This window comes from Apteryx rowi, unplaced genomic scaffold (assembly GCF_003343035.1).
Source record: "Apteryx rowi isolate R43461 unplaced genomic scaffold, aptRow1 scaffold_69, whole genome shotgun sequence".
NCBI classification, from domain to species: domain Eukaryota; kingdom Metazoa; phylum Chordata; class Aves; order Apterygiformes; family Apterygidae; genus Apteryx; species Apteryx rowi.
Genome location: NW_020450971.1, coordinates 2775198 through 2802165, shown reverse-complemented (window position 1 = coordinate 2802165; position 26968 = coordinate 2775198). Strand labels below are relative to the sequence as shown.

At 44.0% G+C, this 26968-nt stretch overlaps 1 protein-coding gene across 4 annotated transcripts in view; it reads right to left on the bottom strand.

Moving 5' to 3' along the window:
• Positions 1-26968, bottom strand: part of DCX (doublecortin) — a 76464-nt gene that overhangs the window by 46390 nt on the left and 3106 nt on the right. For all 4 annotated transcript variants that reach the window (XM_026086304.1, XM_026086308.1, XM_026086306.1 and 1 more), the window contains one exon: positions 17092-17432. In XM_026086304.1, coding sequence (XP_025942089.1) covers positions 17092-17432 — 341 coding nt within the window. The remainder of the gene's footprint in view (positions 1-17091; positions 17433-26968) is intronic.

Here is a 26968-nt window from a genome sequence, read left to right as displayed (position 1 = left end):
TTTCTTCCAAATGGCCAGCTAACCACAGCTGCTTGTAGAGCCGCACACACACTGCTCTGTGTTAGTGGTTAATCCGCAGCTGATTAAGATTCATGCCACTGGCGCGTGCAGAAGCAGCATCTAGCAAACCCCGGGGGAATGATGCTTAATAACAGCACACCCAGTTGCCTGATTTACACCCACAATTATCTTCACAAGAAGGAGGGTAAGAGGTACAAACGTGGTCTTTCCGAGTCTTATGCATGATGCAGTTGCTTCTCATCGTCTATGAGGTGAAACACACTGTTGCATCCTTCTTTTCAGAGGTGCCAAGGCAGCAACAGTGAACCAGGCTTGAAGGGGTTCAGCTGCTGGTCTTTCCCGTCTTCATGGGAAGCCCTGAACACAAGGACCATTGGACTGAGGTGGTCTTCAGGGTCTGTGGAAGTCTTTCATGGGCCTAATGAGCTTTGGGCAAGGCTCTGAAGCTGGTTAGGAAATAAGCATCCATAACTGAGATAGACACATCTGTATCGACAAGGATGAGTTCAAGACACTGCCCAGGTCCCATGTGCCACATTTCAGCCTTTTTAATATTTCTTTGAGGTTATACAACACTGTAAATTACAGGTTTATTTGGAATGACACTATGCATGCCCAGCACGCAATGAGCAGTGCCAAGCCACGAGGCACAACCTGGGCTGCTGCAGGTTTTCCTCCTGCTCCTGCGGAGCGGTTGCAGCTCAGCTGCATTACCCCAGGAGCATTTCCAGCCCCAAAAAGAACCAGCCAGGGCCAGGGGCAAAATGAAGGACTTGGCAGACTAATGGTCTCATTCGGTTTGGCAAATCCCCTGAAATCCACTGACAATTTGGGAACGTAATCCCCTCACTCTTATCAGAGTGACATACTTCAGTCTTCCACACAAATGAGACACTACAGGTTCACCATTGCCACAAATCTGTATACAGTGATTTTTCTCAAAATAGGAGGCATTTGTCAAGCTGCCTAGCAGGAAGGTCTTTGCCCTTGACCGTGCTGAGGATTAAGGTGTGAAATTCCTATTAGGGCAAGGGGATTAGGCTGTTGCATTTACATAGGGATTTGACACAGAGGATCAGTTCATGGCTGTAGGCGGGCTGAGGCAGGCTGCTGCTGTGGCAGGGCAGAGGGCAAGCTCCCCCCCACCAGTAACACACTTCAGCCTTTTTGCATGATGCTGCTTGGAGGGGTAAATTCCCTCTTGATCCCTTCAGTGATCACTGTACATCCTAAAGCATGAGCTGCAGGATTGGCCCGATTATTGTCTCCACACATTTACATCTGAAGTAGTAAATTGGAAGGTAATTGATGAAAAAAGTGATAGATTTGGTATCAACATTAAAAAAACATGCAAATATCACACACAAATATCTGAGAAGCAGCAGCTCAGGGATGAAAGTTATGGCAGAAGTACTTGGATTAGAGAGACAAGATATTTGCAAATCAAAAAAGAGCTTATTGCTCAAACACATGTTTAGCAAAGAAATACCACCTGTGTTACTGTTTCATCACTGAAAAAATCCATGTAATAAGGCTCTGAAAGGTCAAGCTGTGCAGGCATGTGGGCATGAAGAAAAACAGTCCAAGGCAATGATCTAAAGTGTCTCCTAAAAACCCTATTACAGCTCATGAATGCGAGGCAGTAAAATTCAGATTCCACAGTTTCATGATTGGATGGCACCAACTTAGCATGTTCCCTGCGCAATTTTGCATGCTAGATTTAGCACTGTGTTAAGCAGGTACGTTCCCACTTTGGTCCACATTCCTCAATCTTCCTTGACTTTAGCCCTAGGAAGAGACTAGACAAAACTCTCAAAAGTTAACTTTACTTCTCGGTACCTCAAGGCTTCAGGTCAGGGAAGAAAACACATGAACCTATAGCGCTTTCTGCTCTTACAAATTTAACAGCAGGTCCTTTATTGTACACAGCAGGTTTATATATTAGCCTATACACTTTAGTACCTTCCAGTGAACTGTAAATATTCAGTGTTAGGATCTACTTGTTTAATAACTACATAGAACCTTGCATAAAGTTACCCAAAAGCAAAAGATTAACAACTGACTGAAATCAATACATTATGATTTATATCTCAGTAAGACTAAAGTCCTGCAAAAGCAGACCTTACATCTTCAGTAATCTAGGAACATATTCACAGTTCCTCATTCAACATAACTACAAGCAAGATGACATTAGCTTCAGCCTTGCCTCTACGTGCCGAACACTGCTTCTCCAATACAGCAAAGCACCTCTGCACGAGCTAACTTTCTGCAGGGAGCATTCATTCCTTAAACGCTTTGATGCATCTGTATCTTCATGTACCTAGATCCAGCCAGGCTGACCCTAAGTAAAAATCAATCAAGCCCAAGTTCCTCAAGAGATAATAGTATTCCCCAGTGTATCAGTGAGTTAGCTGAAACATGGAGAGCAAATAACTTGGGATGACATAAACTATGTAGGAGCAGAAATGAGAAACGAGAAGTTCTCAAAACCGAGGCCTGTGCCCAGATCATTAAATCACGGCTCTCTCACCTCTGGAATTTATTTGGTTTTATCTCACAACACAATCTGAAGAGCAGTGTATCCTTCTGGGGCAATGGAAAATCATTAACTGCTATTTCGTAGCGGTGACCTGCACAGCGTGCAATTACTACACAGAACGAATGGGCAGGCGAGCACATACCAGCTTAAGGAGCAACGATTCAGAAATCCAAGCCCCAATCTGATGCGTGGCTTTCACAGAGGAGCTGGTAAGGGACTGTCTGAACCAAAAGTGGAAATCACGCCTTGTTATTTTATTCTTACATCTTTGCGTTAACAGGCCACTTCTGCCCCACACTGCCACTTCCCTGACTCAGGGAGAGAAAGGTGGATGTTAAAGAAGCCATAAATAGGATCTGCTGCTGCTCCCATTACTATTACAAGTTGACTTTGATTCAGCTCCCTACAATTAACAGGAACAAGAAAAAGAAATAAAATTCCCCCAGCTGTTTGCGGCTGGCAGACCTGGCCTCCCAGCTGAGCGCGCTTTGTGCTGCTGTGACCGTCACCAAGCAACCAGCCCTCGCAGCTGCCAGGCACAAAAAAAGTGAAAGCACGACTTACGGAAAGAAGCACATGCGAAGGGGAGAAAGGTTGGGACTGAATCAATCTCCGCTTTGTCTCCTGGCCTGAATATGGCCCAGATACAAGAAGAGATTGCCGTCAACGGATCGCGCCCGCTGAGGGGGCAGGACCTGGGCACTTCTTTTGTTTTAGAAGCCAGAGCCTTGGAGTACTAAGGCCGGCTATCCCATACCTGGTACTCGGATGCAATGAAAAGAAGAGATCGAGTATGTTATGATGCTATTGAGATTTTATCTTCTTCAGTCTTAGCTGGCGGTCCAAAAAGCAGCAGGAGGTGGCTCACGATACAGTTGCCAAAATGACTATATTGTCCCAGTCGTAAGCCAAACCCACAAATAAGTCAAGCGGAGGTGAAAAAAGATTGTCTGGTAATTGAAACAATATGGCAAGKGAAGCCAAGCAAGCAGGCCAATCCCCCCCCACACAAGTCAGGAATAAATAAAATGGAAGAAAAATTAGAATAAGTGAACATTCAAAACATAGACTATGTTCTACTGATTACTATAGAAACACTGTTAGAAATAGAAGATTTTTCTTTTTCCCCCACAGAGGCTAGGTGGTCCTTTGATAAAAAAAAAAGGGTAGAGAAACCCTGAGCCCTCCAGCTCTCTGCACTGTGACACAAGTCCTGCATGTGAATCTTGTTCTGTTTTACCAAAGACCATCTAAGACAAAGATGTGTGAAAACTTTTCAAAACAGCATTAAACACAAATTAACAATCCGATTTCAGCCTTCATATGAGTTTAAATGAGGCAAGGCACACCTGTCTAAAATGCTGAATAGGTTGCATTAACTTAGGTCCCACACTGCGACTAAATCTAGGATAAGAGCCCTGAGACCTGCTCTGCTGCTTGAATATCTAAATTACACCTTCCCTCTTCCACGATATAAAATATCTCCTGTAGCAACTGCCCTCTTCTGCTTTTAAAAGTAAAAAAAAGACTTCAGTGAGTTATGCTTAGAAGAATGAAAACGGGCTCATTTTCACCAGTATTAAATATTACTAGGTCCTTAAATTAATGCTAAGTGTAACCACTTTGGGGCTCAACTTTATTTTGCCTTATTTACTGCCCATTTTAGATTAAGTCAAACACTTCACACATGCAACGGGAAACAGCCCAAACAATGAACTTCAGGATCAGATGAGATTTTTTTTCCAGCATCTGTTCTCTGGAAGAAAAAGCATTCTGCAGAAACAGCACAAAATGGAACAGTTCAGTTGTTTGACACCAAATCACTACCTGCTGTCAATAGCAGAGCAAAAACTTTACAAAGAAGCTCATAATACAGGTAAAAATTCAAAGAAAAGCAGACATTTTAAAAACTGCTTTCCATTTTAAAACTGCAAGAAACACCAAGGTTGCAGAGATCTCTGTTGCTTAGAGAGCTAAAAATAACACTCGCCTACAACTCTGTTGAGGTTCTCATACAAAATTCAGTCAGCCTTCTGGCTTTCATTTTGATCGTCAAATGTACACATCATTTTGCAACCCTCAGCAACTAGCGTTGCCTAAAATGAAGGAAATCCACAGTACCAGTTGCTCTCAAAGTAATAGGTAGTATTAAAATTCACTAGAAGCAAGAGGATGCCTCAACTTTCAGCTGGTATTAAGAGATGTAGGTTCTTGTTTCTAATCCATTACAAAAAGCTTTCAAGTAGGCAAGAATAACATTGTCAGCTCCTAACGCTGGCTAACTCGACTCTCTGATATGTTTAATTTACATGTATTCCTGCAGCCTGCCAGCAGTTGATAAGGTTGCCGATATGCGTATACTGGAGGGAGGGAAGTTTAGCCCCCTGACTGCCTGCTGAAGAGCTCAGCCCCGTGATGGAAGGCTGCTCAGATTTAAGGTTTCAAACAGGCTTTTGCTTCTCAGCCTGGTACATTTGTGCCCAAATGATTTATCTGCTAAAATTCCTGAAAAAGTTCAATGGCTGCACTTGTATTTTTACTGTTTCCATTATTAAAATGCTTCACAGACTACTGTAAATACCAGGTGTTATGACAAAGGTGATGTGCATAATCATTGCTCCCACTCCAGCGTTACTATTTTGGAGATCTAAAGACAGTATGAAAATTAGACATATCAAAGAAGTGGCTGACAGATGTTATGAACCCTGAGTCAATGGCTATACAACACATTCAACTGAAGAACGGACAAGTAGGAATTAAGAGCAAGACTTTTTACAAGCATATATTTTTGTGCTCCCAATGCAAAGAGTAGAATCAATACTTGCTATTTTGACAAACCCATTTCAAATGTTGTCACACAGTGGGGTGACATCTGTCACCTCTGTGCAGAGGGTTTTCAAGTAGAAAATTTCCTATAGAAATAAGGGTATTTATCCTCTGTAGAGCTACAGCTTCTCTTTGCATAACCAGACACCTTGGACCTCTGCAAGAAGTTAACTTACTGGGTGCTATGTCACCCTGACACCCCTCTCCTCCACTGTGGTCAGAGGCAAGCTACTAATGATACCAGTGAGCTGGGATTCAGCCCCACTGCACGGTGCACCTACCCCAAGCCTGCTAACGGAGAGCAGCAGGACCGATCCTGTCTACACCTTCCAGCTGAAACTCTTCCAAATATCATACTTGTAGGGATAAAACCAGGACTTTAGCAGCCAGAGAGCCATATAAGCCTGGGTAGTTTAGCACCAAACGCTCCATGGTGTATATGCTCCAACTGTTCATAACCTGTTTCACCGAAATCCCAGTTTTAACAAAGTGAGCTACCAAACGAGTTACCAAACGCCTGCATGAGCTATCCCACTCCCGCTAGAGAAGACAGGGGAGTTGCTGGGGGCAGCAGAGCAGCACACACCCTGGCAAAGCTCCTCACTTCCACCTTCTGAGCCACATTTGTGAATAGGGAGAGATGAAGTGGAAAAGTAAACAGAAGAGTATTATTTAAAAATCAGAGGGTTTTTTGCCTAAATTTTGGTTGTGTACCATGTGTTCTGGCATGTTGCTTTGCTTTGACCCTGTGCTAAGATATTTTTTACTAGCCTGTCTATCAAGACCAATCCTCTTTGCCGTATAGTTACATTTAATTTAAAAGCTAGGTATAAGAGTAATTTCTTTCAGTATGCATTAGTGTGCACTTATGATCTTCCATTATACTGCCCGTTCGTCTATCTGGTAAGTCCCTCACTTTTCTCCAAGTTTGCTTTATCCGAGTAATTCTTTCATCCTCTGTCCCTTTACCAAGTACTTTCATATCCAGATCACTCATGAAGACAGTAAACAACACTGGTCATAATACAGAGCCATGTGGTATCTTGATACTTAATTTTTACTCTGATAAAAAGTTTGTTTCTACCCCATTTTCTTTTTGTTAAGCTGCTTCCAATCTTTGATAATACTTGCACTTCTTGTTATTACTTCAGCTTCCTTAACAGGTTATTGACAGGGCCTGAAGGCTTTTCAACCCAGCTCTCCCCATCCAGGATTTCATTTGTTCTATTCTAATAGATTAGCAAGGTGAATGGGGCTTTTTGCAGCAGTTTTGTTTATTTAGCCACCTTCTTCAGCCACCTATATATTTTGTGATTCATTTTGACTTTCATTTCTGTTGATTTATATAGTGCAGAAGCTGCGTTTCCTAGCTTGCTTTCACCACCAACCACATACAGGCGAACAGACGCACGCAGCCGTTGGTCACCATTCCTAGCCTATCTGCTCCTCTTTCAGCAACATTAGGGGCATGAGGGACTGAGAGAAAGGGCAGAAAAGGTTATGGCAAGAGCACAGGGGCACAGCAATAGCTTGAAGCAATACTTCTCTTTCACAAAACACGCACACACCACAAGATCCTTTCCTAAACCAATTACTTTTCCCTGTTCAGAGAATCCAAATAAAAGACAGACATCTGTAGCCGTAAGCTGTTCTCTCGGTAGCAGTTAGTCTGGCTAGATGTTTCACGGGGTGGGTTGAACTTTGAAGTCCATCGCGACCAGAGCGATGCCCCCAGACAGGAAATAGCAGATCCTGAGTCGTGGTCCCCAGCAGCCGAGGGGGCCGAGGACCAGATAAGCAGCACAGAGCAGATGGCGAGGGCAGGGGAGTGCAACGGAGGCGGCCGGAGTCCTGCTCTCCCCGATGCCCTGCAGGCTCACTGGCTGCGTAATTATTCCTATGGAGCCAGTAAAGCTCGCGGTATTCCTCGTCCTTCAGGTAACGGAGCGCAGCCCTGGAAGACTGGAAGGACTGACCTCTCAGGCCAACCCTGGCTGCAGCAAAATCCCCTGCAAAAAGTCCTGCTAACAAAGGGTGCACGTTAGCTCACTTTCCCATATCTAGTTTTTGTTCATTTCTAACTACATCTCTTATTCGGGGACAGAAGAAAAGAATCAGTAAAAAGCAGGCCATTTTACATCAACTTTATTTGAAACATCCTCGATCTGAAGCATTTTTCAAGTTAGAAAATGGTAGAAAAATGCAACATGAACCAATACATACAAGTTTTCTATTTGTTTTGGAATACAGCTTAAAAGTAAATAAATGTATTTTCAAAGTGCAGTTACAGGCCTTTGATTTGAAAGAGTAACAGAAGAGGAGAGAACAATTTAACACAACTCAAGGATCTCACTTTCAGATCACAACAGTCCCTGCAATCCTTTGACTAAAAGGAGAGTTTAGATTGCTGGGACAGCAAGTTAAGTTGAAAAGTTGTGTTTTGTAACACATGGTAAAAAAGATTACTTATATATACGGATGCGTGCACACACACATATACGTACACATTCATAAACTCATATGCACCCTGTTTGCTGGTAGCCAGAAAACTAGGCCTATGTCTATTAATTCAGAAAGTGCTGGCTGTAGGTTCACAGGGGAGAAGGTGTTTTTTTGCTTGCAGCACTGAATGCTTTGGTTATTCTCCTTGCCTATTTTTCCCTATTCAGTTGGGATTCAGAGCTAAGCCCATCTCCAGGAGCAGGCCTGCAATTCCAGTTTTGTATGCTAATCAATTTGCCACAGCCTGAGCAGCCCCAACCTCAGGCTGGAACAGCTCGCAGAGCTTTCATGGCTTGTCTTTGCACTTCCTCACATATGCAGGCCTACCTTAGCCAATTCTGAAAATCTGGATGGATCGGATCCAACTTTTTTCTCCTAAACTCCTTTAGGCATGCTTTTATTACATGCATTTCTGTGCCAATATGTTTTCTCACCCCTGCCAGACCTGAGGGAGGATGGAAACAGTTATACTCTGCACATGAGCAAAGCCAGCACTTGTCCCCTTACTGTCCCACCCAGAGCCCTCTGAATGACACTGGCATCACGTTCAGAAACATGATGCTGGGGGAACTGCAGGGCAGCATTCACTCCCTTGGCGTGCTAGACCAGGTAGGGAGAAGTGAGCAAACACATCATATGCGATACCACTCTGAGCCAAAGGACTCAGGCTCACCAGACTCAGGCCCCCCATTACAGACACAGAAACTACATTTACTTGTGTTTACGTTATCAAGAGACAAGACATCTACTGGCATCCAAGCACGGAGGTAGACGTTTGCCCAGAATACACCCAGCACAACGTGCTCCCTCTCAGAACAGGGACAGACTTTCATTCACACTGATGGGATTTCAGCCTGAGCACCAAAAAGGAACCAGTGTTTCACACAATGATACAGACAAGCAGTGGAGAAGACTAAGACTTTTGTGGCCTACCTTGTCTCCTGATATTCAGCCTAATTTTCCCTTGCTCATTTTCAGCCCATTTATTCCTAGTTAAACCCTCCGGCACTACAATGAATAATCCTCTTCTCTCCAGGGATTCAGAATGAAAAGGGAACATGTCACTCTAGGAGAAAAAGAACTGCTGAAATCAAGATGCTGGTGAGGATTGAATTTTTAACGTACTTCCCCTTGGGGGTGTGAATAGCACCAGGATTCAGTAATAGGGGCCACGTACGCCTAGGTCACCAGGTCAGATCTGACTGCATCCACCAATAATTTTGACAGCCTGCCATCTGTGATACAAGCAGCAGGTGTTCATCCAGATTTTGGTCCACAGATGACTACTAGCAAGGCCTATGTTTCTCGAGCAACAACTTTCAGTGAGAGGCAGTGCAGCTCTGGAGCCTGCTCCAGGACTTTGAACCTCACGGCCTCAAGAGGACAATAGATTCATTGCAGCTTTGGCCAGCGTTTCCAGAAGAGAACAACGAATGTCCAGACTCCACGTCCTGCTGGGTGGCAGGAAGGAGCCTGACACCTCCTTCCCAGAATCAGAGGCTGCGGGGAAACAATGGCAAAACATCTGCCAGGGTCTGAGGGAGGGGTGGATCGAGACAATGGGCCAATTCCCTGTCCCCTGTGCTCCATATGTGGTTTGGGGAGCGATCTGCAGACCACACTGATGGCAGCCAGGTCAGCCTCAACACTCGTGGAAGAGCAGATGCAAGAACTGAGCTGCTGAGATCAGACTGCTTCTGCTTTAATAGCTACAGGAATTAGGACTTGGAGGCTGCCAACAGAGCAGCCTCTCAGAAGAGCGGTGTCACCTTTTCACACCTTTAAACAGCGCACCTAAGAGAATGGAGCACAACAATAAAAATAAAAAGCCGTAAGATGAGAAAACTGACTAGAGCCTGTCCATAGACCCCAACACTTCAAACAGCCTGTCCTTAGCGGGGGGAGAGACATCTTATACTGTCTGCGCCAGGGATGGTTTCCTTGGAAAGCTCCAGCCACAGGCAGCAGGTCTGAGACATACTAGTTACTCGCTCAGCTACCTCTGGCAAGGACAGAGCCAAAGCCATGGACAGCAGCAGGAACCTGCCAAAAATCCTTGCGGCGCTGTGACCAGCCAAACCCCTGAAACTGGGCGTTCTTTGTTTGTTTGGCTTTAAACAGGCTGCAACACAAACTGATCTGTTATGAGAAGTAAATAGCTACAAGAAAAGAGCTTTCATAGGTATTTAGTAGTCTTCTGTTTAAACCAAGAACTCTTTAGGATCCCTGGGGCTGGAGGACACCATTCTCAGGTTGCTTGCTGGCAGAGGTTATCATCACATCAGTCCTACAGGTTTATGCTATTTACAGTGTTATCTGTAGTTGCACTAACAGCACTAGCTAGGCATGGTTTCAGCAGCGATGCCTGATGGACCCACTCTGGAGATGTCAGTGTTCCAGACAGGTCCCTTTTCTCCCAGACTCTATGGCCCCTAGACCTATGTAAACAGAAATTAATAAGCATGAGGTTTCTGAATAATATCTCAGAGAAAATCTTCTGAATATTTTATCGTAAGTACTTAGAGATACATTTATGGAAACTTGGCTTATTCACTGTAGAGTATGATAAAACCCTTAAGGGATACCTGAGGACTAATTGGTTTTGTCTGTGTTAGTGTCTAGTTATTGCATGATTCAGGCAATGCTGCATTTCCAGCACAGTTTAAGAGCTCCCTAAAGATAGGGAACTAGGCTGCCTTGTCTGCCCGTGAAAGCAATTTGAGTTCAGAAGTGCTTCAGCCCATACATTATTATTACCTTTTCCTGCATGGCACATGGTTGCTAGTGAGGAGTAATCTCACACAAACACCCTGAGTCAGAGCAGTCTGCAGAAGCAATGAGGAGCAAAGCACGGAGTTCATCCTCCCTCGGTGCAATCTGTCAGAGGGGGAGGCTATGGGTAAAGACCCGGCACACGCTATTCCTCTGCTAGCGCTTGTGAGACAGACCTGTCCTCTTGATATCAAAATGGGAGCCTTATGCAAGGCCTGCCAAATCTCAGCAATGAACAAAAAGCACTGAGAAGAAAGGACTGAGAAAAAGATGTTAAACAGATACAGGTTTATTTTGCAGCTATGGCATTATGCAGCAGGGAGGGATGATGGGCCTTGCCTCTGCCCTATTAGCACCAGCTGCTGTGGAGCCTTTGCAGAACGCAGGACACAAAATACAACTGCACCCCTCTCCTGCTCTTCAATCCCCTTTTGCTTTGGGGCTAGATCTACCCTGGCTTTATACCAGCCCATGAAACTGCTTCATCTGGGGTTACTTCCAGTATCCAAAAGGGCAGTGAGTTGTGAAATCTCAGGAGGATGAGGAGTGTCCAGCAGACTCAGACATCCTACCCCTTGGCGTGTGTAACAGGGCAAACCCATTTGTTTGCTTTGCAGCCTTGAACCTCACGCCTCAGGGCATAAGTTACAGAATCACAGAATCGCTGAGGTTGGAAGGGACCTCTGGAGATCATCTAGTCCGACCCCCCTGCTCAAGCAGGGTCACCTAGAGCACATTGCACAGGATTGCATCCAGGAGTGTTTTGAATATCTCCAGAGAAGGAGACTCCACCACCTCTCGGGGCAACCTGTTCCAGTGCTCTGTCACCCTCACAGTGAAAAAGTATTTCCTCATGTTCAGATGGAATTGTCTGTGTTTCAGTTTGTGCCCGTTGCCTCACGTCCTGTCGCTGGGCACCACTGAAGAGAGTCTGGTCCCATCCTCTTGACACCCTCCCTTCAGATACTTGTACACATTGATAAGATCTCCTCTCAGCCTTCTCTTCTCCAAGCTAAACAGGCCCAGCTCTCTCAGCCTTTCCTCATAAGAGAGATGYTCCAGTCCCCTAATCATCTTTGTAGCCCTWTGCTGGAATTGCTCCAGTAGCTCCATGTCTCTCTTGTACTGGGGAGCCCAGCACTGGACACAGCACTCCAGATGTGGCCTCACCAGGGCTGAGAAGAGGGGGAGAATCACCTCCCTCGACCTGCTGGCAACACTCTTCCTGATGCACCCCAGTTAACTATCTCCAGGGCTCTAAAGGGAATTTTTTCCCTCTGATCTTTCAGCAATGCAAATGTTACTAGGTATATCATGGAGTTACTTCATCTTCTTGAGCATCAATTACAGATTATAGGAGTTAGACACATTTGTGTACTTTGGTACAAACTTTGCTCCATGTCATATCAATACAAGTCTGTTAATACAATCAATAGAGCTATAGTGGCCTGGCAATAGAAGTTGGTCCATTGCTCATTTTGGCACTTCAGAAAAGAAATTACAGTATTTTGACAAGTTTGTTTCCAAATACCAGCTTAAAATTAGTGTAGCAGCTCTGAGGTTGATCAGGCATGGCTGGTCTCTCCACTGCAACCTGAATGGATGCATCTGAGGTAGCTTTTAACCAGTGTTGCACCAGGAGCTGCTTTATCAACTGTTTTATTGGCTGTGATCCAGAAATCCCAACCTTTAACCTGTTGTGAGCCTACTCATCCTGCTTCTTCCTCTGAGCTGCTGCTGTCCTTCCTCAGTGCAAGTCATCTGAAGTGAAATGGCAACTTCTTCCCTGGCTGGCCTCCCATGCATTTGCATCATCTTTGCAAACAGAAAGGTGAACTTCATTCATCACCTGCCACATGAAATCCTTGTCAAAGCAAAGGCTGCTAGAGGGCACCATTTTTTTTATGGCTGGAAATTCTTCTGGGAGCACAGTCACAAATGCCCTGACACATGAATACGTATATAATTTCATCTGGTGAGACAGCTAACACTCAGATGGAACAGAAGCACTTTGTCTAGGTTAGATAAAAGCCAATGAACAGCACGTGCATGACCCTTTCCTTATGTTTGAAGAGTTCAAGGTCCAGAAGAGATCACTGCCTTTTATTATGGCTAAAAAAGGCACTCAGTTGCCCTGCTTGTCAACCAAAACATATATATTTATGTGGAACTGGAGCCTACAAAGTCTCTCCACTCTGAACAGCATCAAATCCTGCTTGCTCAGTTGTGCTAACAGAGGGGTTAGCAGAACAAGGTATTTAGTTAATGAAAGACATGGCAATACATCAGCCTGAGAAAAAGAATAAAAGCAGATGAAACTTCATACCATAGAAAAGTATCTTAGTGCAAGAGTAAAACTGAACTTGCCTGGTGAATGTCTCCTCCTTCCAAAGCATCGGTCACATAGCCAGTCACAGAAAAAAAATGACTGATTTTTGTCACTACCTGTCCCCATGTAGATGCTTAGCTTTGGAATACCAGACAGAGCAGGAAAAAGTTCAGTAGGTGCAGAAGACATGAGACATAGCAGTTCACTTAAAGCAGGAATGAATGCAGACAGACGCTCCCTGCAAAGCAAGGCAACAGAAAGCAAAGACACGCACTTTGCTCACTTAGCTGGCAGGGGCAAAATAGCCACCTCTCTTCCAGAGAAACACCTAGTTATTGCACAACACAGCCAGAAAGCTCAAGCACAAATGGGAGAGTTCATCTATGCGACATTTTCAAGGTCTAGTTCAATCCGTTGCATTCAAACTGTTTGAATGCAGCTTCATCCACAGTCTCAATTTCTGTTTTCTAATTTGGCTTATTAACCATGTGAGGCAGAAACTGTCATCATGTGTTTATAAAGCAGCCAGTGCTCCAAGGAATCCAGCCTTATTTGGGACACTAGAAATTACTACAAGAAGAGTTTAAAAAGAGAAAGAATTTGCCAGTGCAGCTGATTTCCAACATGATCCACAGATCAGACCAAATTTATTCCTACATATATCAACACAACAGGAGTTGTAGTCATGAAATCAAGTGCTGACTTCTTTTGCATTATATCAAGCATTTGTTTAATGCACTGAGCTCTTTGGCCTTTACTATTTCCTATATGGCCATGAGAGTACAAAAAGGTAAACGTCTAATGCCATGATCCTCTGACATGACTTGGTCAACTCTTTGAAGCCCCTTTTGAATTCTGGGGTGTCTGTCAAGATAAGGTGATACGTTCCCAGGAGAGAAGCAGCTTGAATACGGGCAGATAAGGCACGAGGCATCAGAAATATGTGCAAGACCAAGTTACAGGAACTACTTAACAAAAATGCTTATTTAGCAGTTTCAAAAGCATAATATTCTACAGACAATCCAAGAAATAAGAGGAAACAAAACTTCCTATAAAGATGACCTAATCTCACTATTTTAAGCGTTAAATTTATCAAACATGCCCCATTCAGCACTCAATTAACTGCTTTCTCATTTCAAATGCAGCAGGTCTGCAGTGCACAGAAATGTAATTATTTATACACCACTATCATTGCCACTACTGCTTGTACTTGTAAAGCATCTTGATTACTCTGATGAGCACCATGGAAATGCCTATAAATAAAATAATCATCTCCTCTCATTAAGTTACAGCGCATGGACTGGGGAAGGATGATTTTCCTTTGTACATTCCTTTTGTAAATTTTACCATTTCACAGAGGGAGTAATGCAACTCTGATGACACTCAGGAGAGTGTCAGGATTCTTGTCACTATTTCATCTTTGAGAAGCTTGTGTATTTCCATGAATATTTTCTCCTGAAGATAAAGTAGTTTGTCAGAATTCGGCATTAAGAACCTCTTTCTAACGTTGGAATCAGACATGCAAAAACCTCTTTCTAATATCACGTCACAAGGTCAGCCTTTATGAAGCAGTATGCAGTGGAAAACCTAAAAGTGACCACCACACCCACAGCAGAAACTTGCACACACAGGTTGGAGACTTCAAATAAACTTTGATCAAAATACAAACATTGAAAGAAACCTTCCAATCAAAAAAAAGTCTCAGTGGGCCAGATTTGCTCCTCAGGACTCTTCAACACTAAATGATGCCACAAACAAATACTAAACATTCAATTAATGTCAAATCACAAGTAATCTCACTCTTTTCATTAACTGCAGTACTGCATGTACTTTTGCATACAGTGAAACAGCTGGGGTGGCAAAGATTCATGTCTCTATAATGCACTAGGAAATACCACATTTCAGAAAATGGGGAATTATAAACTCAATAAAACAAGCTGAATGTAAAAACTTTACTCAGACTTTCAGTGAAATCAGATTTCTGCAGCAAAAATTGGGGGTGAAGCCATGACGTTGCCACAATGAAAACAGTGCCGAATTAAGGCACCAGTCACTGCATGGATATCAGAGCCTGATGCAAGGAATTCAAGGTTGCCGTTTATTTTTAGATTCAAGAAGAGTCATATATTGTGGCTGCTATGGACAACAGCTTGCAGTAGGAACTGCTAAATTACATTGATCTTTGTGCTCTATGGACAGCAGTAGCTCCACGCAAGGCAGCATATGCCAAAATGCACTCTGCCCCACAGCAGGACTTCTCTAGGTGAGCTGTACTTTGAGAGCAAGCAGCATTTCCCAAACCTCTGCTAAAGAATCAACATACAACTTCACAGGCTGGTCCAACCACAAGGCCACAAGCTCAGTTCAGTCCAGGGGCTGATGTGGTCTTGCTCACTGGTCAGAGGTAGAGGGGAAAACACCACTTACTCACGTAACCGGTTTGAAGGTGGACAAGAGACAACAGTTCTACAAAAGCTCACTGGGCATCACCATTTCTGCACGCTGCCCAAAGCGGCAGCTCACCTCTACCTCCAAAATGCTGGGTCTTCTCAAAGAGCTGAGGCGTTTTAAGGGTCCAGTTAAAAATCCTAATCCAGAACTGTAAGCGCAATAGGACTTTGCGTTGGCATGAACTGGCAACTGCTTTCAGGTCAGACCCATGTAATAAGCCCTTTCTAAAGCAGCTGTGATTTGATGTGCATGATCCTGCACAATTTCTCGCTGGGCTGCCGGTGAGGGATCGTTTGACTCTGCCTCTCCTGTTCCTTCCCCCCACCACTTCCAAAGCTCCCACTGCATCACTCTGCATTGCTGCTTATTTACAACATGCTACCATATCTATGGACAGACCAGTGGGAAAGTCACCCACCCATGTATAAATTACATGGATTATGAAGTAAAAGTGTTGGGTCAAGACAAGTGGAAACACAAGCTTTGACAGGCACAAGAGATTTTTGCATTTCTGAAGCTACAATAGGCCACTAATGCATGAGATACTACTGTTGAGAGAAAACATGAATATCAGACAGGTTAGAGGGATATGCTATATTCAGCTCCCAGGCACTGCACCTGGACTAGTACACTTTATGAGCCAATATTTGGTATTGGAAGGATGAACATCTTCACTGGTGAAGTCTGTATGTTGGTCAGACTCACTGCCTAGTACTAGCATGGTATTTCAAGAGTCAGCATTTGAATGATTCACTCCAGAGACAGGAGACGGAGTCACTTTAAAGCGATAGTTTCAATCCCTAGAACAGCCAGTGTCCAACCCACACAAGAGCTGGGCTGCCTCACTCCAGAACATGAAACAAGAAAAACAACAGCAAAATAAGATCCTCCCTCTGTTACAGAAGACACTAAGACCTGCAAAATTAAGCTTAGCATTTTCCTTGAGGAATCTAGCTCTTTCTGGTCCCCAAAACATACCTTACACATTCCTTTAAGGCTTTTCATAGATGCAGTAATATTAAATGGCTTATTGCTCTGCTGCTGCTAACAGGAGACAGATGTTTCCTTCAGTTCCAGGAATATGTAGACATAAAGCATATTATGATAACCCACTAAGTATTTTTGACTCAAATCCCTTTTTGCATGTTATTTCTTCACACATTTAGTCAAGAAAATGCACCAGAGTTCCATACTTTTCCTGCTAAGTACTGAGCTAGCCAGAAGAGCATGCATGGATCATTATCTTAACAAGCCCTCATCGGAGGGCAGGGAAAAATGAAGCAACACATTTTCACTTAGTGAATCCATAGCTCGAGAGCTCCTGCAATTGCTTAAGAGCCAAATCAACTGGTGGCTGTGAGCCGAACTCTTCATGTTATTTATTTAGTTAGTCCAGAAGACACACACTGCACACTGGCGTGCAGGACAGAGCATCTGTTTCACTCAGACGGTTGGCTGCATTCTTTGCTTGATATTAATATCAGTGAAAATTTAGTAACTTAACCACTGGCATGAGAAGTCTGACTTCTAAAAGAACAGATGGCAGTGATCATCTCAGGTTAATTTTAGGCTTCAAAAATTGTTCTGAGTCAGCAAAGCCTCAAAATAAGAGAAAGTAAGGGAAAAAGATAACATCTGTAAAACCTCCTACCTGTTTCCCATCCAGAGTATACAGCTTTTTGACCACTCCCGTCTCCAGCTTTATAGCTTCAGTGATGTCAGTGAGAACTTGCTCAAATGAATGGGCAGTTTTCTTGTTCAAGAGCACACGGACTGCCTTTCGGGGCTTCACCCCACTACGGATGATGGTTACCAGCTTGGGACGCACAAAATCTTTGTTCTCCTTTGCCTGGGCACTGTTGCTGCTGGCCAGAGACTGAGGTGCTTTCTGGTTGGCGGATGTCTTCACATTGACAGACCAGTTGGGGTTGACATTCTTGGTGTATTCCACCTTCTTGAAGAAGTTGTCAGATGAGCAGACGTAACTCTCCCCTTTTGAAAGAAATGAACACAGGTGTAATTCTACAGGTTTTTTTATGATAGGAATGCTGCAAAGCAGACACTGTGCATTTTCCCCCGTTAACCAAGTAAATCCCTAATCATTGTTTTCATTAGACCTGCCATGGCAGTTTGTTATTAAAACATGTCTTATTTTAATTTTACAATAATATTTATGTTTATTAAAATACATCTAGTATTTCCCCATCAGCAAATACACTGTCACTCAGAAGTGACATGAACCAGGGGTTAAACAAGATTGAGTTAAACATGTTTAGGTACCTGAGAATGCAACTAGGCTGTCTAAAAGCTCCTAAACACCTAATTCATTCAATTATCACCTAAATTTCTGTAACTCTGCCAGCTTCCTTTTTGCATCTTCACACACCCAGCTATTACTTCAGTCTATCATCTCTTGCTGAGAGGGTATCAACATTCATCCAAAAGATACCTTTTGTGTCATGCCTGAAAAATGATGCAAATCTGGTACTGAAGAATCTCTACCAAAAGCAGCTTTGATAAATCTAGCAGGCATAACAACTAGGCTTTGTTGTAGTGTCAGTGGTTTATTGGAAGACAGACTTGGAAGCCGCTGAGATAAAACGCTACACCATTGCTTGCTTCAAGATAGCTGGTATTAACAAAAAAAAGTATATATTAAATCCAAACTTACACATGGTAGAGAAGGGTGAAATATTACATAGTCACATTTGTAATCAATACAAACTATCTCCATCCCATCCAAAGGTGGTTTGAAATTTAGTCCACCATTTACAGTATCCTGTCTACCTTAGGTTTGAAGAGTACCATAGCACACAAGGATTTGTGAGAATCTTCTGGGCCTGCAAATCTGATGGATCCTAGAAGATTTTTTACTAGAATAAGACTGTAGAACAGTTTCCCTAAGGGAATGTAGCTGTCTAGTCTGAAATGACTCAGGCAGCTGAGCACGTGAGGATGCACTGAAAAAAAAATTCAGTCATTGCTAGAGTAAGAAACTTTCTTTGTCTCCCCATTTGATACAATTTTGATGGAAACTGAAGGCATAACACAGGCACCTATAGGACCTTATGGTGGTTTTTTGGTGTTTTGTTAGGCTGATCTTACAGGAGAAAGTGAAATTCTTCAAGTGTTATGGTAGGTTTGAAATCAAAATACAGATATTTTGAATGAGGAAAAAACTCCTCCTTCATGTAAACAGACTGGCTGCATTTCCTTATTTGTTACCTACCATGAACTCTAGGGCCTGGACATCTAAGAAAAGCCTGCCCCAACATCCAAGTCTGGCTTTCCATTACAGTATGTCTAGGACAACATTTGACATATATTTGGCAAGGATATAAATATGGATTTCCAAACAGCCCATTGCCTTCCACAGAGAATTTTGGAGTCTGGACATGTATCAGATATCAAGTGCAATGCCCGTATAGTCATCCTTCTGCTGACTAAATTATATTCCTGATAGAGTCACTAAGACAATCCCTTCATAAGACACATGCAAAGACTACTAACAGGTACATAACACATAGCAGAGTCTTTAACATGCTTAGAACAAGCGGATGTGTAGCATTTATGTCCTTAATACTGCTCAGTGTTTGATGCCACAAAAAAAATTTTTTTGCCCTGACTTTACAACACCACTTTCTGGCAAACTGGGTATACTCTTGGTGCTTGCACCTCCACCCATTTGCATAAAATGCCCCAAATCATTTGCCAACAGGAAGCAAGTGATCTGTGTCTCTCCTGAAGGAGAAGCAGAAACACAGAAGGCAGAAGAGAGCTAAGAAGGTTTATGATGAGCATATTTATCAATTGGGCATTTTTAGTCCACCAGTGTACCCCAAACCGACTGACACAAAAACCCCATTAGAAAGTTCTGTTGGCTTTAACTACACAAACGTATATTCAAGGGATGTATGCAATGAACAGAAACCCTCAAACTGACAGTGTAGTACCTATAGCTGAAGCTCCTTAATTCCTCACATTTCTTGAGCTGGACTATGTAGAAGCCTAAAGATATCCCATGGAGTGACATACATCAAGACAAATTCCCACTGGAGATATTATTTTCCAGAAGCATCACATCCCTTGAATCTTCTGATTAATAAGTGATAAATTGTAGTTTAATCATCTGCTTCAGCCAAGTGACATCTGGTGTAGAGGGGGCCCACACTTCTCTCCAGTTTCACAGCTCACTGAGTGAGAAGTGGAGCAAGGGGAGTTTGACATGCTTGTGGGGAATTAGACCTCCTAAGCACCCAGAGCCTCCCCAGCCCATAAACCCTGGGCAGCAGGGCCTTTCCAAGAGTGCTCAAGAGTAATATCACACTGAGGGATGGGAATCCCATGTTTGAACACAACACTAGGACCAAGTGATTTGAACGCTGTTCTTGCCTCTTTCCCAGGAAACTCCTGAACTGACCTGGGCCTCACCTTCCCTATCTGAAAAACAGGAGAAGTGATATTTGTCACAGAAAGGTTGCAAGGCTTAACTTTCACCTGTGTTTACATAATACTTTGGGAGAAAAGACACCATGGTGGAAGAAAGTATATATTTGTACTGTTCTATAAACACATGAGGTCTTAGAGTGTATTTTCTGTGAATAAGTTCCTCATTTTAAAGTAAACAGTAGAGATTATTGCTCTGTTTGGTAGAATACTATTATACTTAGGCCCAGCTGCCTCCTTTCAAGTTCTTCACTATACTCTGTAGTTGTCTAGTGTATTTATAGCAGTGTACACTGAAGGCAGTAGTGGCATGAAAGCAGTATTCCTTTCATAGGCTTTGTTTCCACAAAGGTGGTATTAGGTAGTTGTATATATGCACTGGCCTTTCTAGTTATGCTCACAGTCATAAGTGGAAAATGTAATCTGCCCTTTTTCACATTGCTTCATTTAACCTAACCCCTAGCAAATATTTTATTCAATAACTGGCCAGAAATTTGCTTGGAGTGACATTGCTCTGCAGTTCAGCGTAGCAGCTCTTCTCAGCAACACTTCTGCAGTTACAGCAGTACAGCTCTGGGAAAAAGGCACTGCCTTCTTCCCTAACCCACAGATGTAACCTGAAGTGTTCAGTGATTTTAAAGATGACTGCAATTTATGTCTTCCCAAACTCGGACAGTTTACGGCCCTCAAATAACTGAATTATATTGCAAGTTCCTTAGTGAGGCACATCCCTTCTACCATTTGCTATCCAGGAGCATATACTCTGTTTCACTTCCTACAGCTGCGTTTTGCTCAGATCTTACCATGAGGCGGTAGCAGGATCGGGCAAGCGCGTTCTTAAATCCACAACTTGCCAGCCTTGAACACGTGTACTGGTCACGTGGTGACCAGAGGGTCACCAAGGAGAGAAATCTTATGGGGACTATCACTACCACAGAGAGAAGGGAGGTTTCTCCACTACGTCTATCTGTGCTAAGCCTATAATGAGGAGTCAAGGTGTACCACCGTGCAGTTGCAACAAAATTAACTGTGATAAGCACAGCATGGTTGTCAAAGACATGCACAGCATAACAGAAAGGAAGGGGAGGAAGCGGATGGAAAGACTCAGAAGTAAAAGAAAACTCAGAAGCACCTGGCTCCCCAGATCTGAACGTGAAAGTCTGCACACACATTTGCAGGGACAAGCTGGTAGTCAGCAAGCGGCTGTGTACATGTGCAGAAACCCAGCTGGAAGTCATGACTCCAAGGATGATGAACAGCCATTTTGTTGCTTTCAAACAAAACCCCAAATGGCAGCCCCAAAGAGACGCTCTCTCAAAGGGCGCCTCACCCACACATCTTACAAGTTTGGGGTGCGGGTGTCTACAAAAGTGAGAAGCATCACCCTGACATCTAGTCCACTGCCGAACACACTGTCCTTAGGGCCAGGGTGCTCGTGGTGCCAAGGACAGCATTTTTCTAGTTCAGTGCCAAGTCAGCACAAGATGCCCTGTCTACATCGCGAAGCCAAAACTCTGCAGGTTGATGCGCGCTTGGCATCATGCCAGCGCGCTCCGGAGGCATCACTATTTCTGTCATGCCATCAAACCAGCCACACCATTGATTTATTCCGTCTATCATGCCCTCAGCAAGAGATGGACTGACCGTAGAGCTTTGAACTTAAGTCACCATCAGCATATTTGCCATTTAAAGCCATGGTTTGTACCATACTGAATTACACCGGCTGCAAGCGCGCTACCCATTACTTTGCAACCTATTTGGCAGTAGCACAAGGAGATTATTCAGCTCCTAAAGAAGGGATGATCTGAACAAAGATAAGGTTTGCCTTGAGAGAAATTCTGCACTCAAGATGAGTGCTAAGTCTTCAACCCTCTTACAGCGGCTCCTTTTGACAATACTAAAAACGACAGGCTGCGCTTTCAAAAAAGTTATCCTCTCTCAGCATGCACCAGCAAGTTTAAGTGCAATGAACTGTGTTTAAAAGTCTTGCAGGAAAAATTGGGAAAGCTGGATTGAGGCCATTTCAAAAGTGTAACTGTTAGCAGTTATTCAAAAAACAGTCTCTGTGGGCTGCAGTCTATTTTGGCTGTGAGCTCTGCTGTCTTGAAGTTGAGCATTTTATATTGTGCCCAGCTTTCACATTTCATGGAATTTATTATAACTTCAATAGAAAGTGTGTTAACACCTTGCAGGAGTTCATTGTACTGTGGTAAACTAGGCCTTTAATTTCTACTGCATGAACCTGCTACTACCTTATACACGAAAAATGATACTCCTGTCTCACGACCAACTCTACCATGGCAAAACGGATCTGTGGGATAGCTTTCTTCCTTTGGCTCTTCCACAACGACATCTCACACGAGTGAGAAGCACCTCTTGTTCTACTCATAAAATGAATGAAATGCATGATTATTAAATTGCCTTCCAAACCACATAATGCCCAAAGCTTCATAAAGAATTTGCCACGCCAAGTTATCTGCAGGGACCAACACAGTCCTAGTATGACAGCCAGGATGAGTAAGCAAAGCAAACAGAACTGCAAGGGTAAGCTTCGTTATATAGGATGTAATTAGGCAAGCTGTCAGGATAACAGCCACACCAAACAATGCCACAGGTCACCGAGATCTCGGTGTTAGGCTACATGAACTTCAGCTTTCCAGGCAAATTGGAACATGTGCCCACTGGGTGGAGATTTCCATACACTTCCTAAAACTCCCCCAGCCCCAGCACACACCAGGCTCTGTAGAGCTTCAGGGTGGAGCCTCTCCTGTGACTACTTTAAACATTCCTGGACAGGAATTTGGAAAAGATTCCCCAGGCCATGACAGAATATAAAAGCTTGGAAACACTTTCTGGAACATCTCGCATAACCCCCAAATGTTTGCAATTAAATCCCACCAAGCAAAACAAAATCCTATTCAGCTTTTTCTGATGCTTAAACTGAAGCAAGAACTGATTTCAGACTGGAGCAGCCCAGTATAGAACAAGGACATAAATCCACTATGTGAAAGACCCTCACCTCCAAGGCACAGCGGGGCTGGGCTGCGCTCTGCCTAACCACCCCAGCACACCAGGAGCTGAGAGCGCAGCTGTGCAGCTTCCCCTAAATGTTACAACTCTCAAGCACTAGTTCTAATCTCTGGTCTGAATTTTTCCCTTTATTCACCATGTCTAATCCATGCTATATTTACACCTGATAGGCTTATTTCACATTTATTTCTGACTCTGACCATGGGCAAAGGACCCTTTATTCATATTAAATCTGCCTCTGCTTAGAAGCAGGCCCAAAGTCCGTGTATAACAAAAAAATTGAAAGATGTAGGCACCTCAAATCCACTGACCAGACCCTGAGGAAGACTGAGGGAGGAAAGGAAAGCACTTGAACAAGAAAACTCAGAGCTCTGACTTCCATCTCTCTCCCCCCTACGGAATTAGGGCAAGCAGCTGCTGCAGGAGGTAGGACTGGCTGGCAGGACTGGCCAAGCTTCCTCTCTGCATCTCAGTTCCTCACTGGTGACACCACCTTCTTCCACCTTGACATGTTTAGACCACAACCTCTCTGGCAGCTCTCTCTTCCTACTCATTCCACAGTGCACAGTAGGATGACCAATTTTTTTGGTGCCTCTAAACACAGCATAACACACACCTCATCTTGACAAGGTGGAAATTTGGTTTCTTCAGGAGGCATCAGCCCCTCCTTTAGGAGGGAACAAACCGCAGCCTCCTCGGCACTGAGGTTAACTCAGGGCTGTGCTGGCTTCAGCAGTTCGGGATCTGTTCCCTATGCCTTTAGCTCCCTCCCAAGTTGCAGCTCACCATCCCTGTCATTATTTTAAGAAACTGCTAGAAGAACCATGTGGAAAAGTTGCCAAATTTTGAGCTGCACTAAAAATAACCTTTTGTCCCACAAAGAGATCTTGGCAGAATGGAGACAGTGAGTTGGGACCCAAGTTTGGGGCACAGAGCCAAGAGAGGCATTTCTTAAGCCATCTCTGCTGCCAAAGCCAATGTATAACATCAGCTTGTGTCTTTATCTAGTCCTCCATTTAATGACAAGAGCAACCAGAGCTTAGGCATGGAGCATTTATCATCTCATTGCAATGGGTCTATCAGAACATGGGTGCTGAAAAAAGCCACCTTGTAGAGATGCTGGATTTCAGTAGAGCCTTGGATGACAACGTAAGCTGCTCTAATATCAACTGCAGCATGGCCAGAAAAAATGGCACAATTTTTTTTTTTTTTTTTAGCATGTTTCATATTCAAGTTTTCCCACTGCACAAGGGACAGAATTAACTGTTACAACAGTGGCTCAGCAACAATCTATAAGGGTAACTTCATATATAGAAGTCCTAAAGCCTTGGTCCTTGGAACCCATTATAATATGAAAGAGAATAAAGATTACCTAGTGCTCTCTTCCGGAAGATTCACTAATTGACTGGAACAACCATAACAGATAGCTGCACCTGGCCCAGGATCCAGTCCTGCCTCCGTATCTCAGCCAAGGGGCCTTTGGAGCACTTAAGTGGAGGTTTCTGTTGGCAATTTACCTGATAGTCAAGGTCAGAGGTAACGGTGCAGTAACAGGCTGCTGTACTGCATCAAACCAACATACAAGTTAAGGAGGAGCACACCCCTAATCAATGGCAGCATGTACTTGCATATTATTTGCAAATACATTAAAAATGAATAGCTGACAATAGAGAGACAAAATTAAGAAGCAACTGCAGTGATGGAAGATAGCCATTATGGGTGAAAGGAGAGAGAAAAATTGATCCAGCTGGTGGGCTGCGGGAGGAGAGGGTCCTTGAGAGACAAGGATAGAGCCAGCTGTCTGGGCACAGGAGGCTGGACAGCAATGCAGTGACGGGTGAGGGAGAGCTCCGGGGGCAGCAAAGAGCACCTGCACGGCAGAGTCCTGGTGGGAATGTGATCAGAAGAGTAGGAGGCAACTCACTTGTTCCATTTGTACAAGTGGGAAGTAAAACATTCATCCAGACTCTTATGGGAATGATCTCTAATACCACGAGAAGAAAGTCTCCAAAGTCTGGGGCTGGAAACCAACAGGATTATTTCCAATTTCCACTGAATTAGTAGCACACCAAATCTTTGTTCACCTGAAGTGTCTGCTGTCTCAAGGATATAAGTTATTGTTCAGTGATTCTCTACCCTACATAAATGTATTCAGACTACACCATGCAAGCATGTTTTTTAATCACCCAGATGTAATCAAGTACATTGAACATGACATGAAATATTAATATCAGTAATTCACCAGCTATTGCAGAGCAAAGTACTGAGATTAGCATCTCTGATCGCCTCTTTTCCTAGGTTCTACTTGTTTATTGGAAACTATAACAATAAATTAGTCATAGTATAGAAAATAACTCTGCTTTAGTTACCCTCATTATCAAACCTCCAATGACCGCCTCAGTCTAACCAAAAAATAATTTATATAGCACACACTCTCTATCCTTGTGCGGTTTTACATTATATGCACCTCAGTGCAATTACTCTGAAGTTCTGTTTATCCATGCATGTATCTAGTACACAGTCATACAAACAAGCTAATAGCACAGGTTACCACAAGGTTGAAATTACAGTATAATGACAACCGCTGCATTATAAATTAAAAGTGGTGTCTCTCCCAGATTGCTTTTCTACAATAGGGGAGTAGCCCATTGCTAGAAATATGGGAATAGGGCTATCGTTAAGCTGCCAATGACAGCATACAGAACTACTTTTGCATCTTCGGCCACCCTATTCCTTTGTTTTCACTCCGCTCAGCCTGCGTTCCCCTGGCCGACGCTCTGCTGGGGACACGGCCGCGCACACAGTAATTCCACTTCTGCTTTAGTGCCACTTCTTCGGTGCTCCATTTCCAGATACCGTTTTGGTAGAACAAAGCCAGATCCCAAATGCCAGCATCTCCTGCCTGTACCCCAGCCACTTAAAAATATCTTTTTAAAAACTAGGTACCTTCTTGCCTGCAGCACAAAAAACAGCGTACAGCAGGTACAATAATGAAAGGCTTGTTAACTTATTTGACAAAAAGCAGAAAGAGTATAAAATAACAATCTATATTTTCTCTTGGGAAGTTATTCCTGAAGATGTACATGAAACCTCAGAAAAGCAGGACCAAGAGCTGCCATTGGAGGAAGGCTGTGGCCATATTGAGAGATCAGACTGAAAGATGGCAGGATCTCTAAAATTAAGAACGGCCACACCTCCATTTGACAGCTCTGTCGTAACTGGGCTGAGACTAACTCCAGCAGGACAGCATCGTCTCCGTGAGACGGCAACTCGTCCCGAGTAAAACGCTCGCATGGAGAACGGTGTTTATTCTATTGTGTTTCCCCTACCCATCGTGTTTTGGGAAAATGAGCGTCCCGCTTGATGGAGAGGGAATGGCAGGGAAGGAGGCCGTAGGTCGCACAGGGACTCGGGGCTGAGGCCAGCCTGCGGCCATGGCTCACCCGCTCAGGCCCGTTGGGTTTTATTAAAGGCCTGGTGGCTTCTCGCTAGTGTCACCAAATGAGCCAGGGCAGCTGCGGGGAAGAACAGACCAAGGAGCTGGGAAAAGCAACTCCCCTCTCCGACAAAGCAACCAGAATATTCCAGACTCGAACAAAGGATCAAGCATCCAGAGCGCTGTGGGAAGGGAAAAGCGCGGCGGCTGGGGGCCCCGCATACTCCTGTGCGCAGGTCTCAGCACCCCCTCCACGCACAACGCCCCAGCACGCCCCTCCAGCACCAGCCCCCTCGGGAACCCCAACACCCCCCTGCAATCGACCCTCCCGACACCTCCTCCACACACCCCTGGTGTGAAAACCAATCTCTCCAAGTGCAACCCCCCCCCCAAATACCCCTCTCCGCACATGCTGCGTTCATGAACTCCCCCTCCAAACCCACTACATGAACGCCCAACCCCCCCAACGCACACACGCTTCCCCCCACACACACTGCATGAACCAACACTCCCTTCCACGCTCCCATGCACACACACTGCACCAACCCCCCCCACACCCTGTGTGAACCCCCAAACGCCCAGCACACACCCCTACAAATGCACAACACCCCCTTCC